Source organism: Canis aureus, chromosome 12, assembly GCF_053574225.1.
Source record: "Canis aureus isolate CA01 chromosome 12, VMU_Caureus_v.1.0, whole genome shotgun sequence".
Taxonomy (NCBI): Eukaryota; Metazoa; Chordata; class Mammalia; order Carnivora; family Canidae; genus Canis; species Canis aureus.
In genome coordinates, this window is record NC_135622.1 from 64,067,320 (window position 1) to 64,084,109 (window position 16,790).

General features: G+C 58.2%; 1 protein-coding gene across 29 annotated transcripts in view; it reads left to right on the top strand.

Annotated features, from left to right (window-relative positions):
* MYT1L (myelin transcription factor 1 like) overlaps nucleotides 1-16,790 on the top strand; it is a 404,915-nt gene that overhangs the window by 322,576 nt on the left and 65,549 nt on the right. For all 29 annotated transcript variants that reach the window (XM_077844293.1, XM_077844273.1, XM_077844291.1 and 26 more), the window contains 4 exons: nucleotides 2,515-2,605; nucleotides 3,873-3,980; nucleotides 7,555-7,766; nucleotides 15,359-15,609. In XM_077844293.1, the coding sequence (XP_077700419.1) occupies nucleotides 2,515-2,605; nucleotides 3,873-3,980; nucleotides 7,555-7,766; nucleotides 15,359-15,609 (662 nt within the window). The remainder of the gene's footprint in view (nucleotides 1-2,514; nucleotides 2,606-3,872; nucleotides 3,981-7,554; nucleotides 7,767-15,358; nucleotides 15,610-16,790) is intronic.

Here is a 16,790-nt window from a genome sequence, read left to right on the forward strand (position 1 = left end):
TCCTTATTTTCGCAGGGAAAGTCTGAATGTGGAAGGAATGGGGCTGTGCTCCGCGCAGCTGCATGGGGCCCCTGGGCCCGGGGTCGGACCCAGGCTCTCCTTGGTCCCGGGGTGGGGGGAACGCTCCACACCCAGCCGGGGAGCCCCTTGCCGAGCTCCAGCAGAAAGCCGCTTCCAAATACACACCATACAGCTCTTCAGAGACCCTAGGAATTTAAAAGGACAAAAACAATTAGACTCCTCAGATGCAGGTCTTCCTTTTAGGCTTAGATTTTTTCCCATTTTTTTCTGGGCCAGCCTCCCCCAGTCACCGTTTCTGGCCCGTCGAAGGCAGTCTGTAGCATGCTGAGCTAGAAGCAGAGGGCTCGCCGTCCGGTGGTTCTGGCCCTCGGCAGCCGAGAACGGGCCGGGCGCTCAACACAGCAGGTGACCACAAGGCTAGGGGCTCCCCAGCCGGTCCGGCTCCCCGAGGACACACCGGCTCCACGGGGTGGCACCTGAGCAGGTCCTGAGGGACAGGGAGGGGCCCGGGCTGGTCAGACGGCTGGACACCAGGGGTGACAGAGGCCGGGGCCAGGGATGGACAGTCTGGGACGAGGTCAGGACACACTGCAGACATGGGCAGGCGGGAGGATGGGTGACGGAGGGCTTGGAGGTGACCCCAGGACGCCCGCCAGGCCGACACAAGGACACTCTCCACCAACAGACATAGTGTTGGAGAAATGGGCCCCACCTTAGAAGACACGGTGGCTTGGGCTCTCCGGGTGGCTGGAAGTGCAGCGTGGTGCTCCTGCGGGCTTGGGGGAGGCTCCAGGGTCTGGGTGGGGTCGGGGATGGGGCAGCTCTCGGGACCTGATTTCCAGCCAGGACTCACGGGATCCAAGGATGAGGTTGTCCAGACAGGAGGCACGAGGCAAGAATGAACAGGAGCCAAAAACAGGAGTTTGGGGCATGAGCATATAGAACATGAGGCTGAGGAAGAGGGAGCAAAGGGACGCAGGAGAGCACGGTGGTTCTGGAAAGGTCCGGCCCACGTGGGGAGGCCTGAGAAGGTGGTCGGAGGGGACGGGCGGCCGAGGTCACTGCCACTGAGGCTCAGGCGCAGAGAAGGGAGGGTGGGAAGGATGAGCGGCAGGTGCAGCGGTGGCCTGAGGACCGCGGGGCCGAGGCAGACCCCGAGCGCAGGTGCGGCTCCCAGATGGCAAGAGGGAGTCCGCGTCTCCACGCGGCGGGGAGTGTGCAAGGCTCCGCTCTCTCTACGGAGAAGACCAGGTTTTGGAAAGTGTAGCGTCCCCGGGAAGGAAAGATGCGCTGATTTGAGAGGAAGCTGTGTTGCGGGGAGGGTTTCCGCGAGGCCCCGACGGGAGGATGGGTGACGGAGGTGAAGCGGGAGCCCGGAGGGAGGAGCGCAGGCCCCGGGGGGGGAGGGGAGGGTGGCGAGGCCTCAGGGGCGATGGGCAGCAAGCAGGCAGGGCCCAGGGCGGGGGCCCGGGAAGGAGGCCTCCTGACGCCCCCCAGCCGGCCCCCGACACACAGAGCCAAGGCCGCTCACCCTCGTCCATCGGTGCTGACCGAGTGATGGACACACGTCAGGATGACACGGGAGCACGAAACTGTAAAGGTGAAGCCAGAAGCACTCGCTCCGTAAGGACCTGGTCAGGAGGGAGCACGGCGCCCGAGGGGACAGCGTGCAGCCTCCAGGGAAGAGGGAGATGGTTCTAGAGGAGCAGAACCGTAGAGATACACCCCCAGCGGGCAGACTTCGCTTTTCCCGGCCTCCTGTGAGGTGAACCCCGGGTGCTGCTACGGTGCACACAGTCGTGCGGGGCCAGTGCTGGGCTCGGTCCTCCTGGCTTCCCACCGGCACCTGTTCCCCCAGAGCAGCAGCCGCTGACGGACACGCGAAATGTCCAGGCCCACGACCGCCGCGGGTGACAGGCCGCCCACCCCTCTGGCTGCGGCGCCCGGCCCTGGGGCGTCCCCCTGCCGACCTCACGGGGTGAAGGCCACGCAACAGTCGCTGTTCTAGCTCGTCCCGTTGGCAGGATAGTAAGATACCTGATTCCCGGATGAAAAGTCATTGTTTAATTCGTTTTATTTAAAAACCAGGTTGGGGGGGTCTCCATTCCCCAGGACCCCGTGGCTTCATCGCACCGGGTGCGCCCGGAGCACAGGCAGGTGTCCCCAGGCCCGATGTCCGTGCTGGTACACGGCCGCCCGCTAGCCAGTGCCAACCTGGGGGAGATGTAGGGAGGCCCCGCTCCCCTGCCCCGAGTGGAGCCGGGCGACCGAGCCCCACTCCGCAGCCCCCACCCGGCGCGCCCCGCTTTGCATGCCACCGAGGTGGACGCGACCTTCTTCCTACGTGTGTTTTCCCGACCATGCCCATCACAGACGTGTGTAGGCCTGTCCGTCGTAAACTAACCCTCCTTCGTTAGAGTGATTGATATTCTTGTACTCGGACCATTTCTGTGTTTTAATGCTGGGCTGTCTTCTCTGCCTCTCCTTGTCAAGTTCTTGCCATGCATGAGAATGTCCTCAAGTGTCCCACTCCGGGCTGCACAGGGCGAGGGCATGTAAATAGCAACAGGAACTCTCACAGAAGGTAAGCAACGCGCTCCTGTGCCCCCAGACGCTGCAGGGACGGTCCCCGACAGCCACACCCCTGCACACCTCCCCTCCCTGCCCCGGGGACAGGGTGTTCATGGGGAGCTCGTGGGGGCCGTCCCCGACAGCCACACCCCTGCACACCTCCCCTTCCTGCCCCAGGGGACAGGGCGCTTGCGGGGAGGGAGCTCGTGGGGGAAGACAGCGCGTGGGGAAGGCAAATCCCAGGCCCCCTTCCTGCAGAGCGGACTCTTCCCTGGTCCCACCACCGGTGCCCAGTGCCCTCCAAGGCGCCCCCGGGGCATGATACCCAAGGCGGAGCGGCAGCCACCCGCAGGGCGCGCTCGGTTCCCCAGGGTGCACTCGGTTCCCCAGGGTGGGGAGGAGCCGTGCTGTGTGCACCGTGCACGGAGGGCTCACAAGCACGAGCCCTCGATGGTGTGTGACCGGCTAGGGGCCCCTGAATCCCTGCCGAAGCCCCAGCCAGCAGCGTGGACACCAGCCAAGTGGGAGCAGATGCCGGGAGTGCAAGTGCGCGGCCGTGAGCCGGGTCCATAGGCGCGCTCGGGACCACACTCTTGTTCTGGACAAATTCCAGCCCTTTCCTTTCCTATTCTGACCTCTACTAAGTTGCTCCTCATGCTCAGATCCTTATCAAATTCCTCTTTATCAACCGCCAGAGAGATTCTGTTCCAATGTGTCCCTGCTTTCAGCCTCACAAGCTCACGTAGAACTTTAAGTGAAGGAAACCGTTATGAGTTCCACCTTGGTTTTTGCCTGCCCGCCGGGTAAAGTGGGGGCCTAGTGTTAAACTCACAAGGAGACGCACCACAACCGGCCAAAGCGCTATGGTCAGCGGCCCTCACAGGGTCAGCCGAGAGCTCCCGGCGCCCCCCGGCGAGCTGCTGTTCTTGGGCTTTGGGGGATCTCAGCCTGCCCGGGCGGCTGTCCTCCTCTCCAGAGATAGCCTGGAATGGAGCCCGTGTCCTCTTGAGCGACGCCGAGTCTGGCTCGCTACCCCCAGTTGGGGCTGAGTGTGAGCTATGCTTGGCGTGGCCTTGAGCGTTGATGGCTGGAGACCAAGAGGAAACCCTCACGGTGCACCCATGCTCACCCCCCCGCCCTGTCCACCCCCCAGGAAAGCCCTCGGCAGGCGTGGGGAGCTGCGGCAGGGTCTTCTCGAGCCTCCCGAGGGAGAGTCCGGAGGGGCGAAGGGGGCGCAGAGCCCCCGCGGATGGCCACTAACCCCCTTTCTGTGCCTGCAGCCTCTCTGGATGCCCTATTGCTGCTGCAGAGAAACTGGCAAAGGCCCAAGAGAAGCACCAGAGCTGCGACGTGTCCAAGTCCAACCAGGCCTCAGACCGCGTGCTAAGGTACCAAACGCGAGCATGTCGTCTGGGAACACCTGAGTGTAGGCGGCCCCGGGGCCCTGGGCAAGGCAGATGGTCTGGCCAGGTGGCGGGGCCACAGGTGGTCGCCGAGCGGCTAAGGGAGCCCCCCGGGGGCCACTCCCCCACTGTGTCCGCCGCCTGTAAGGTGTTAAATGAGACACGTGGAAACGTGTTCCTGGTTTTCTCTCTGGCCTGGAAAATGTTTCGTGATTCTCTGAACACTCGAGGGCGGGGAGCTCTGCGCCGCAATACGCTGCCCGGGGTGACCCTTCCTCGAGTGGAGGACAGGGCGTGGTGCCGGCTGCACCCGGGGGCCTAGGCGCTTCTCCCCTCCGGGGCCCCAGACACCATGAGGGGCGTGGGCAAAGCATCACCGCCCCCATCCGACCCACGGGAGCCGCACGCAGGGCAGCGGCTCGGGGACTTCCCTGAACAGAAGGACCTCGCAGATCACCTGGCCCAACCCACTGTCTCAGGTTCAGAAAGGGAGATTCTTGGGAAGGGCGGAGGGAGAAGCCCCAGTCCCGGATCCCGCCAGCAGCTCTTCTTTCCACTCACTCCCTTCGAACCCCGGGGGCCGCGCGGCCCTCAGTCCAGACTCGTCAGCGGAGACCGTGGCACAGGCACGCCCCGCGTCCTGCATGGTCTCCCTCCGGCCGCAGCGGGGAGCAGGTGCCCGGGCGCGGGAGGCCGGCTCCCACCCAGAGGCGTTGGGTGGGTTCCAAGCTTCGGGGTTACAGCGGGAGCGCTGAGGGCACGCACGCACGCAAGTTTGCTTTCCTTATGCCTTTAGGATAAATCACTTGGGAAAAAGCACTGTTTAAGTGTCAGGAACACCTGCGTGGTTCTGTTGTGCATTATTTAAAGCTTTCTGAAAAGATTTTACCCCAGTCGGTACAGACCCTCTTGTCCCTCAATAGAAAAGTTAATTGGATCTTGGGCAGCCCGGGGGGCTCAGCGGTTTAGCGCCACCTTCCGCCCAGGGCGTGACCCCGGGGTCCTGGGATCGAGTCCTGCGTTGGGCTCCCTGCAGGGAACCTGCTTCTCCCTCTGCCTGTGGCTCTGCCTCTCTCTGTGTGTCTCTCATGAATAAATAAATAAAATCTTTAAAAAAAAAAAAAAGAAAGAAAAGTTAAAATCTCTCTTTTAAAAAATTTTAGTTCTTTATCTGAGAGAAAGAGATAAACTGTGTGTGAGCAGGAGCAGGGACAGAGGGAAAAGCAGGTCCCCGCTGAGCAGGGAGCCCAATGCAGGACTCGACCCAGGACCCCGGGATCGTGACCTGAGCGGAAGGCAGATGCTCAACCCCCTGAGCTGAACCCCCCCCCCAGGGGCTCTGAAAAGTAAAAATCTTCATGGAAAATGAGAAATACTTAAGTAGGCCAAAATAAGAAAATAAAAACCATTTATAACTCCTATTTAGAGATAAAGCCTCACCAAATGCCGGTGGGTGCTCTTCTGGGTGTCTCGGCGTGGGAGCTAGCCGCATAACACGCCCCCCACGGCCCGCGGCCCCCACCCCACTTAGTTACGGGGCGAGAAGCCTCCCCTGGGGCTCCATCCTCCCCGCAGGCATGGGGCTGACCCCAGATCCGAGGGGAGCTAGGGAGCCGCTGGAGCTGGGCACGGCCGTCCCCTCCGCAGACGCCACCCGGGGCCAGAGGGGAGCCTGGCCTGCACCTCCTGGGGACCCTCCCGGCAGGCTGAGCATGGATGCGTCCCTGTGGCAGACCCCACCTCGCCCAGACACGGGCCTCCCTCTGATATGGAGCCTGAAGCAACGGCCTTTGTTTTTTTTACCTTATTTCTGTGGCTTCGTGGCCACAGGGCCCTTTCCACGGGCCGAAGTCTCGGAAAACCACAGCAAAGGATAGACGGACGACGAGTGTGCGCCGAAGTGGTGCATCTGCCAACACCGTGCCTCTGGCGGGGCGGGCGGGACGGGCAGGAGGGACCCGCAGCAACCGCGGCCTGGCCTCCGGGGCTGTCCCATGCTCCTGAGCACCCATGTCCCGGGATGGGAGGACCTGGTCTCCGTGGGGCCGGAGGGAGGCCCGGAGGGAGGAAGAGAGAACTGCTTTAGAGCCGCACTCGTTGAAGAGCTGAAACACCTTCCAGCCGAGTGCCCAACTGGGAGACCTCAAGGCTTCCAATTCCGTTCCAGTTCTCCCGCCCCTGGCCGCAGGGAGTGGACCCCCATCACAGCCTCAGTTGGACACCGGGGACCCCTGTCACCCCTGCCTCTGCTCCAGCCCCGCTCCTTCAGAGCTGGTCCTGATCTCCGACTGCTCGGGGACCGTGCCTCCCACAGCCTTGCCCGCTGCACAGAGCCGACCCCCCAACTGGTCCCAGGCTGCCAGGTCCCGCAGGCCCCGGGGATGCTGTTGGCGCCCCTGCTCCTCAACTTTGACCTCTGTGGCTCCTTTCCCTGGATCTTAACCTGTACAGCACACCCTACACCTGGACCCTTAAAACAGCATCACACTCTGCATGCTGCCCAGAAACTCAAGGCAAGGGTTTGGTTCCCTTATGTGCCCCCACATTACCCACAATGCCTAAGGGGCGTCCACCCGGTCACCGCAGTATTTCATTGATTTGACAAGAATAGGCTGCGTTAATGAAATCAAAATAAAGGTGTCGGTGATCTGATAAAGGTGTTAGCACGAGGGGAAGCTGGGTGAAGAGCAGAGGTAGCCCCTCCTCTCAGCGTGTCTGTAAGTCTACGGTCATTTCCCAAAATAGTTTCACACTCTCTCCCACGTTACGCACAACTGGGTGGACACACAAAACAAGGTAGACTATTGAGGACTGAGCAGTAACCGAGCGCTCCTCCGTGTCAAGACTTTATTCCCAAGTCTGGACAGCTGGGTGACTACCCGGTAAACATCTCATGCGTTCCATTGTCACGTCCAGCCATGAACCATTCATCTCATTTTGGGTCAGCCCATGTCCCTAAGAGGTTTTCTACATTTCTTCCTTTTTTAAAAATTATTTTAAATTAAATATGTATTTATTCATGAGAGACACAGAGAGAGGCAGAGACAGAGGCCAAGGGAGAAGCAGGCTCCATGCAGGGAGCCCGATGCGGGACTCGATCCCAGGACCCTGAGATCATGCTCTGAGCTGAAGACAGAAGCTCAACTGCTGAGCCACCCAGGCGTCCCTTTTTTAAATTTTTTTTTTAATTTTTTTTTAAGGCAAATGTCTTATTGGCTCACGCCCTGTGTTGTAACTCTTACTCTCTGAACCGGTGTGAAAAGAACGCGTGGATGCAAGGTCCTTCCCGTCCTCACACCGCCCGAGTCCCACCCAGCCAGCCAGGGCTTCAAACAGAAAAAGAAATAAGAGAAAAAGCAAAATATCTTATTTTCTTCTTAACTGTGCCTTTCGGCCGTCAGGCTCAGGCAGACAGCCTGTTTGGTGCCGCGTCATCCCAGCACACGCGGTCGTTCTGGGGCGGGTGGATTTGAGCCGCAAGCCCTCACCTCCACGCGCACCGCGTCTTAGCTGCAGCCACGAGAGAGCAAGCTGCCGATTGTTTCTTGTTTGTTCACAGGCCAATGTGTTTTGTAAAGCAGCTCGAGATCCCTCACTACGGCTACAGAAACAACGTCCCCACGACCACGCCTCGCTCCAACCTGGCCAAAGAGCTGGAGAAGTATTCCAAGACCTCGTTTGAGTACAACACTTACGACAGCCATACTTATGGCAAGCGGGCCATAGCTCCCAAGGTGCAAACCAGGGATATATCCCCCAAAGGATATGATGGTAGGAGGTGCACACTCTTCTACGTGAGAGTCACGCTTGCCGTTAATAATGTTGTTGTTGTGTGTATCCGTTTCCTACAAACCGGTCGAGCAGGTGGTCACTTGACGGGTGCCCCAGAAAGCCGACCCCAGGCGGGGGCACGCTCGTGTGCTCTCGGGCCTGGGTGAGCCCCGCCTGCAGGAGGGAGGAAGATGCCCGCCCCTCAGTGTTTCCAAAGCAGCACGTTCTGGCCGCTTTCAGAATGTGCAGAGAGCCGTCGGCTCACCTGCTTCCTTCCCGATGTTGCCTCGGAGGTGTCCTTGCACTTCCTGTAGACGAGGGCCCAGCACCCATCAACCTGGGACCGCCAGAGGGAGCACCCGGAGTTCTTGGCCCTTTTGGGAAACCCTGCATTCCCTCGGAGTTCTCGATCTTGGATGCACATTAGATACATCTGGGGAGACGTTAAGCATCCTCATGCCCAGGCTGCACCCTGAACCAGTTAAATTGAAATCCCTGGGGGAGGGTGGGGGTGGGGGGCTGCCTCTATGGTGACATTCTCTAAGTGACTGGTGATTCTAAGGTGCACCCAAGAGCAGAAACTTCTGCTGGTGTCACCAGGCCTTCTCCCGGCAGATGCCGGCCCTGGCCTGTTTCCCCGTGGGGAGTGGGGCCGGGCAGGGCCTCCTTTTATGACCTAGCTACCGTGCATCCACCAAAAACAAAAAGCAGGTAGAACCAATAAAAACCACCTGCTTCTCAGGGGGTAGCTTGCTTCCCCTCGTGGGTCCCGGGTCCTCTGCCAATGATTCGAGCTAGCCCCCACGGCTTCCCTGCGCTAACATGGTAAGTCGTTGAACGCGGAAGGGATGACTGCATTTCTCTGATGTCACATGCTTATCTAACCACATTTCTGATTCAAATTCTAGGATATATGGGCTGAGTGGGCAAATTTTCCTGACTGGGATGTGGGTTGTACATGTTTTGATGATTCTTAGGTCTTATCTGGGTGTTCTGTAGCAGAGACAAGGAGATGGGCCTTTAAAGATCTTTTAGTTCCTCTCTGAAAAAGATGTGTAATTAAAATCACAGCAAACAAAAAATATTTGTTTAAATCGAATGCTTGGGGGGCTCCAAAACCTCTTTACGATTCAATGTGAGTCGTTGCACATGTTTCTGAGTTATGTGAGTTATTCTTTGCCTTAATGACAATTAATATGTATAGTGGGTGAAATTTAGTATATCTTCAATGTATCGTATATTGATTATCCTCGTGTGTGTCAATTCTTAATATAGAGGAACAAAAATGTAAGTGGAAAAAAAGAGAGTGGCTTAGGGTATAACAGAAAATAATTTTTTTTTGTTTTATTTTATCATAATGATTTTCCGATTTACAGTTTGCTATAACTTTATCCATTTGATTGCAAACGAAGGATCAGAAAAATTGAATTCACATAATTAAGAATTACGCTTCTACCATTTCCAATTCAGCAATATTTCACAGTGATCTGGAGAGGAGTTCCACTAGATGTTGGTCTTCCCACAACTGTTTGCTGCTCTTGTTCTGTGGCCTGATTTCCTTGGCCTCGTCATATGGTTGGATTTTGGGTGAGGTCATAACCAGTAGGGCACATTTTCCTGCTTACAACACCCTTTGGTGGATAAGAAGTCAAACCTACAAGGGTCTATTCTCAGCTCTGCCATTTAGGAGCTGTGTGATATTTGGCAGATTAATCTTTCCGTGTGTTCGTTTCCCCAAGAACAGAGTGGTAGTAACAATTCCCATCCTTTGGACCCCATGGAGCTGTTGTGAGATCAGCTGACAGCTCTAAAGAGCTGGACAAACTTTTAATTACTGGCATTCATTCTTACCCACCCAGAAAATACCTGTTGTCGGAAACCTTACCTGAGCCAAGTTCTTCAACTGGCCCCGAAGGAACCCGGAATATGGAACAATATTAGGCCTTTAAGAAACCAGAAAAAGGGAGAGGGGGCAGGGAAAGAAAGGCAGCTTTTTACCATAACCTACTGAGAGGAGCATCAATGACTCCATTTCTTTCACACTAGATTCATCTGACAGACTTTTTAAACATTAAAGAAAGTTCCCAGTAAGGATGAGAGCGGCCAGGTCAGTTTCCTTGGTAGGATGTAAACTGAGAGCCGTCTCTGAAGCAGGCAACAGGCAGGAGACACCACAGAGTAATTGCGGTCTCTGGTCACCCTACAGGAATGTCCTCCTCATGGCTTGCTGCAGATGCAGAGAGCTGGGTCATTGCTCCTAAAGAGTAAGGGTGGAATGAGCCTACTGTAGGGGGAAGCATTACACTTGGGAACAAGGGGAAGGGCCATGGAGATGCCCAACAGGATAGAAAAATAGGACCTTTCTCCCCAGTCTTTGGATATCACACCTTAGATCCCACCACCTGTGCTGAAAAAAACACTCGAGGGATCCCTGGGTGGCGCAGCGGTTTGGCGCCTGCCTTTGGCCCAGGGCGCGATCCTGGAGACCCGGGATCGAATCCCATGTCGGGCTCCCAGCATGGAGCCTGCTTCTCCCTCTGCCTGTGTCTCTGCCTCTCTCTCTCTGTGTGTGTGACTATCATAAATAAAAATAAAAATTTAAAAAAAAAAAAAAAACACTCGACACACATTGTTTTACCTGCATGCATCCTTCCAGACACTGGCTAGTTGCTATCTTTCTGTCTGTCTGTCTATCCGGAAATCCATCCAATGACCCATCTATCCATTCATCCATCTATGTATCCCTCCATCTGTGCATCCATCCATCCACTCATCCACCCATCTACCCATCTGCCCATCCTCCCATTCACCCATCCACTCATTCATCCATCCATCCACCCATCCATCTGCCCATCCGCCCATCCACCCATCCACCCATTCATCTATCCATTCACCCATCCATCTGCGCATCCACCCATCCACCTATTCATCCATCCAGCCATCCATCCATCCATCTATCCATCCATCAATCCATCCATCATCCATCCATCCACTCATCCACCCATCCACCCATCCACCCATCCACCCATTCATCCATCCACCCACCCATCCACTTGCCCATCCACCCATTCATCCATCCATCTACCCATCCATCTGCCCATCCATCCATCCACCCATCCACCTATCCACCCATCCATCCATCTATCCATCCTTCCATCCATCCATCCACTCATCCACCCATCTACCCATCCACCCATCTACCCATCCACCCATCCACCCATTCATCCATCCATCCATCCCTCCACCCATCCACCCATCCACCTATTCATCCATCCATCCATCCATCTATCTGTTCATCCATGCATCCACCCAACCAACCACTTGGCTGTCTATCTATCATGTATCATCTATCTCTTCTTTCCCTCTGGAGGACAAGCTTTCAGGCAGAGTTGGAGAACAAACGGAAGACAGTGAGACATGCTCTCATGCAGACAGTGAAGCAAGGAATTCATTCTGGAGGAATTAGCAGGAGCTTTATCAAAATGGCTTTATCGTGAGCTTGAGTAGAAATTATGCAAAGGTAGAAGATCCATGTGTTGGTAGGAAAGACCTGTGGCCTGGAGAGGTGCCTGAGAGCAGGGACGGGCACCTGTGGGACAGGTGAGGAGATGGCTGTGCGTCACCCACCATGCTGAGGAGCTTGAGGCACTCTCCTGTAAGATATGGAAGTCCACGTGCCAGGGCAGTGAATGAGGGAAGGCAGGAAAGGACAGAGGTTCCCAAATATGTATGTTGGCCTTGCCGTCTCCCTGCGCACCAGCATCTCCCCCAGCCTGTTGGTTACAGTGACCTAAGAACGGCTCTGATGTGTTGAAGTTGTTGGATAAAAAAGAAGAGTTTGTGACATGTAAAAATCATGTGAAGTTCAGATTTCAGTGTCCATCGGTAAAGCCACATGGACCCCAGCCGCCTGCCTCCATTTGGTCAGTGACTGGTTTCACACAATGGCAGAGCCAAGTGGTTGTGCCAGAGACCATGGGGCCTGTAAAACCTAGACTATTGTCCAGTCCTTCTGGACTGGACAATGTGTCCACTGTAAGGACACATTATCTACCCCGTATGTTAATAGATAAGAAGGCGGACATTCCCAGGCAGAAACAGCTGCCAGACCCAGTGTAAGACATCTCCACACATGTCTCCAGGCGATACATCACTACCCCGAGCTTTGTCTAGACTCGCAAGTTCCCAGAGGCCCCAAGGGCTCCCCACATGAGCCTCCCTTTCTGTCATCCCCAACCTCCAAACTCTCCAAGCTAAACACTTCATGATGGGCTTTGAACTTCCTCTCTGCTCCCCAAACTCAGGGCCACCCTGAGGAGGTCAACCTCCCATCTGTCATCCCGGCCCCCGGCCAGGCCCCCTCCAGCAACGGCTCCCGGAACTGCTCAGGTGGCCGCCCAGTTCCCTCCTCACCCCTGCCCCCAGCCGGCGCTCCCCAGAACGCCCGCCCTCCTCCCCACCCCTGCTGCTGGGCCGCCCCACAGTCCAGCTGCCCCACAACGTCTCGACACTTGGTCCTCACTGACGCAGCCCGGCCCGCACTCAGCAGCCCTCCTCCTGACTTCACGATGGCGCCCGTGCAGAACCGGGCAGCTGTTCTCGCCCCCATGCAGCTCTGGGTCTCGCCCCTGCAGTTTCACGGGTAAACGGCCTATCTTCCCACTGGATTGTAAACCCCTGTCCTCAGATTAAACCCCACAGCGGCAATGCTGGCTGTGTAGACACTACTTACTGTCCTAGTGGGAGAGTGGACATGAAGAGTCCGTGCTGGGACTTGATGCATTAGGTCACGTGAGCAGAGTGTGTGCAGACCCCGTCTAACTGTATCCTCACGGGAAAGCTCCTCCTCCCACCTAGCACTGCATCCGCCTCGGTGCACTGATGACCGTGCAAACCTGCGTGGGCACCGTGAGAGTCGGTGCTGTGCTCGAGGGCGCACGGCCGTCCGAGTCCAACCAGGCCCGCCCACGGGGTAAACCCCCAGGGGGTGCCTCCAGACCGTCCTCTTTCCATGTGGTCCTCGTGGAAGTCTGGGCTGTAAGGACACATTATCTATCCCTTATGTTAATAGATAAGAAGGAGGACGTTCCCAGGAGAAGGAGACGTGCACATTTGGTGAGACTCTCCTGAGCAGAGCAGGGTCATAAGAAGGCTCTGGCTGGAACGTGGTCATTTTACTTTTTTAATTTGTCATCTTTAGCCAATAGAAATCCCGTGGAGTCGTTCTTTGTCCTGCAAGAGAGGGATAGGATGCTAGAAGAGGGGGTGTCTCAAGGCGACGCAAGGCCTGGAGGGCTGTCCCTGCAGCCGCACGCGGGGGTGGCACGACCAGGGACAGGTTGGCACCCAGAAGGACAGTGGCAGGGCCTGGCTGCCGGGTGACAGGAAAAGGAAATGCATTTTGTCGTGGTCAGTGGTCAGTGATGCTGGCTTTGGGAGCGGTTCACGAACAGGTGACAGTTACAAGGCCCGAGGACCCCCCCCCACCTGACACGTGGAAGCGTACGCACCCCCTTCCACTTGAACGAAACAAAGGCGTGCCTGCGCTCAGGGAAGGCCATACGCCCCTCCGGGTCAGGCCCGCCAGCCGATCGGCCCCAGGCCCTCCCCGCTGGCCTTCTGCCCAGACCCACCGACGTGGCACCGGTCCGGGACTCGACAGCCAGGGAAGGAGGCGCACTCTGCCCAGGGGTGGCTGCCGTTTGCTGTACAGACGATGCCCTGCTTCGTTCTTTTAGAAACTGCAATTTGCTCATTTCAAACTGAAATGGCCGTTTTTCTTATTTATGTGCATTACATCTCTTTCCCGCCCCAGTGGCTAGCCCTCACCAGGGAAAGGACCCCTCCGAGGCACTGTGTCACCCCTCCCACAATCTTTACACTCCTATTCTTATATCAAGACTGTAAATGGTGTAAAACCCCAGACTTCAGTCCCCACGCAGAGAACCACGAGCCGCTGCCCCCTGTGTGGCTCTCCAGGGACGGCCTCTCCGGGAGGGTCTCTGGGGCCCCACGGGACGCTCCGTGCCCACACCCCAGACCATGCCCCCCATCACGCCGCGCCATTCGCTGCGTAGGCAAGGTGTGTCCACGGAGGGATGAGGAAGGGAGGTCATGTCGCAGACACAGCAGCAGGGGTGCTGGTTAGTCTTCGCGGAGCGGGACCCGGCCCGCACGGCTCTTCGTGCTGGGGGTCTCAGTGGTGCAGGCCACCCTTTGGTCCACGCAAAGGGACTCGCCTGTGCGGTGGCTCCGTGACATTTGGTGGGGGTCTGGGGCCAGCGGCGCCCCTGAGGCTGTGTGTGCTATGCCTGCATCTCTGTGCAACCCGGTGGCACAATGAAAGCACCGTCTTTGGTCCAAAGTGGAAAGGTACCAACGATGAAAGCTTAGGTACTTTTTCACTTGTAGCCGAATAAGGGGCTTTGGGCAATTCCTTGGTGTAGCTCGTGATGACCGACCGTGTGTGAGGCCAGCTGTTGAGCTCCGCTCTGCTGGCGCCTGCCCTTTGGGAGGAAGGCATTGTGCGTGTCCTCCGAAGGGGCTACTCGGGTTACAGAGGGCGGTGACAGCGCTGGACACCCAGGGCGAGCCGGCGAAGCTCGCTCTGGAAGGGACGTCCAGAGGTGCACCTGGGGTCGTACAAGAGTGGCTCGCAGGTGGAGACGTCTGGGGGGGTTCCTGCGCCCCCCCTCCCGGATCACCTGCTAATTCCTCCCTGTGCAGGGACTCCGGGGCGGGGGGGACCTGACCGTCCTGCAGGTGGGCACCCTGTGACCCTGCTGCCCTCGGCATTGGCCACCGGGCCCTAACAGGTCACCTGCAAACGTTGTCCCCACCCGTGGGCCGGAGGACACTTCCGGGGAAGACAACACTGGCTGCCCCGGGCCTGTGCGCCATGGGTGACGCAGGTTGCTCACAGGGTGCCCTGCCAGCCAGGCTCCATCCCTGCAGGGAGGCGAGGCAACATGTGGCATGCCCATGGCCACCCCGCCCCGCTTACCTGGGCTGGGCCCTCTCCCTGGGCAGGCCGGTTCCTCTGTGTGGCTCTTTACTAGACGCACAGGGGAAGATTTTTCTTGAGGAAAGGAGTGTTTCCATCACATGTGCCCAGCTGGCAGGCCTCCCCCAAAAGCACAGGAGCGTGTGAGGCTACACCACCTGCACACGAGACAGGGAGCCCCCGCTGACCACTGAGGCCCCTCCTGGCCAGGAGGAACGGCCGGCCTCTTGAGGGACGAGGTCTGTGGAGTCCCCCTCGCCCACTGAGCCGATGGGCAGTCATGATGGGGAGACCCCCCCACGGGCCTCGGCCAGGCCGGGGTTCCGGGCACTCCCCAATGTCAGGTGGCCAAGGCCTACTCGGGTGTGGCCAACGCAGCCATGTGTGGCCTGGCACAGAGGCGCCTGCGCCCCTGCTCCCCCAGCTGTGCCGGGAAAGGCCAGACGGGCTCTTCCCCCGACAGCTCGGGCACCGCGCGTCCCCAGGGCCGGAGGGAGGGGTACGCGGCGGGTGGCGGGGCACCGTGCCCTGCTCTGCTGTGGCCCCGGCGGCGGGGACCCAAGTCATCCGCGTCCCCGTGTCTCCCCAGCGAAGCGGTACTGCAAGAACGCCAGCCCCAGCAGCAGCACCACCAGCAGCTACGCGCCCAGCAGCAGCAGCAACATGAGCTGTGGCGGAGGCAGCAGCGCCAGCAGCACATGCAGCAAGAGCAGCTTCGACTATGCGCACGACATGGAGGCGGCCCACATGGCAGCCACGGCCATCCTCAACCTGTCCACGCGCTGTCGCGAGATGCCACAGAACCTGTCCACCAAGCCGCAGGACCTGTGCACCGCGCGGGTAGGCCCACCGGGGGGCACCCTTCTGCCGGGCCTGGGGGGGGCGCATCCCCGAGCTCTCGGCCCCTGGAGCTTGGCTGCTGCACGTGCTGACACCCTGAGGCCTGCTCACTGGGTGGGGGGGGGCAGCGTGGCTTCGCGGGGAGTGGGGCGCCTGGTTTGTGAACCAGGGGAGGTTGTCAGGCCTGTTGGACGAGACCAGTGCGTGGACCCTCCTCGTCAGGGTCCAGAGGACACCCAGGGACCGCACGCTGTTTCACAGGGCTGCACAGAAAATAAGAAGCTAATGGGGCCTACGCACCAGGAGGGTGGGGGCCCCGCTGTCAAAGAAGGCGCAGGACTGTCCCCTGGCTCCCAGGGGGTCGCTCAGGACTAGGAAAAAAGACAGTACGAGGACGGGTGGGCGGGTGGACCATGCTGTCCCCTCCTCTGCAGAAAACAAAGGGACCCCCCGCATTCCTAGGGCGGCCTGGCCATGCAGCGGGAGCGCCCGACCCTGACAGCGGGTGTCGGAAGGGATAGTAGTTTGTAAGAATGGAGAAAGGTCAGTCATTTCGTGCTTTGCAAGTGCTTTCTTTTCTATTAGTATTTTATTCCTAGACTTTGGGGCAGTGTCAGGGGCGTGTGCGGTCTCTGTGTGATCAGAGCCGCCGAAAGCCAAGGCTAGCATGGAAGAGGCAAGGAGAGAAAGGAAAAAAAGCAAGCAAGCAAGCAAGCAACCCCTTCCGATTTTGTCTCCGGCTTATCAAAGCCAAGACTGGGGGGACAGAGGCCAAGTGCTGCAGGCTCCGTCAGCGGCTCCGGCTCCCAGCAGCCTCCCTCCTCTGCTGCATCCAGAGGAAGGAGCCGCGAGACACCCGGAGACGCGGCAGCCTTCACGCCAGCCCTGGAGCCAGATCCTTGCTCGAGAGAGTGGAACTCTCTGGGAACGGGGTGGGGGGCATTGGCACCTGTCTCGCTCCGTCCTCCACATGTCCTTCCTCGTGTCCCTCCTCCTGAGAGGCGAGCTCTGGAGACTTCTTCATCTGTTTGAAAGCATCATTTAAGAAAAAAAAAAAGAAAGAAAAAAGAAAACTCACCCCGTACCTCTTCACTTTTTTGAGCCGGTGGGCTAAATTGCGGGTTTGTGGAGATGCAGAGTGGGTCAGGCCGTGGAAGTACTTAGAACAGTGACTGCACATC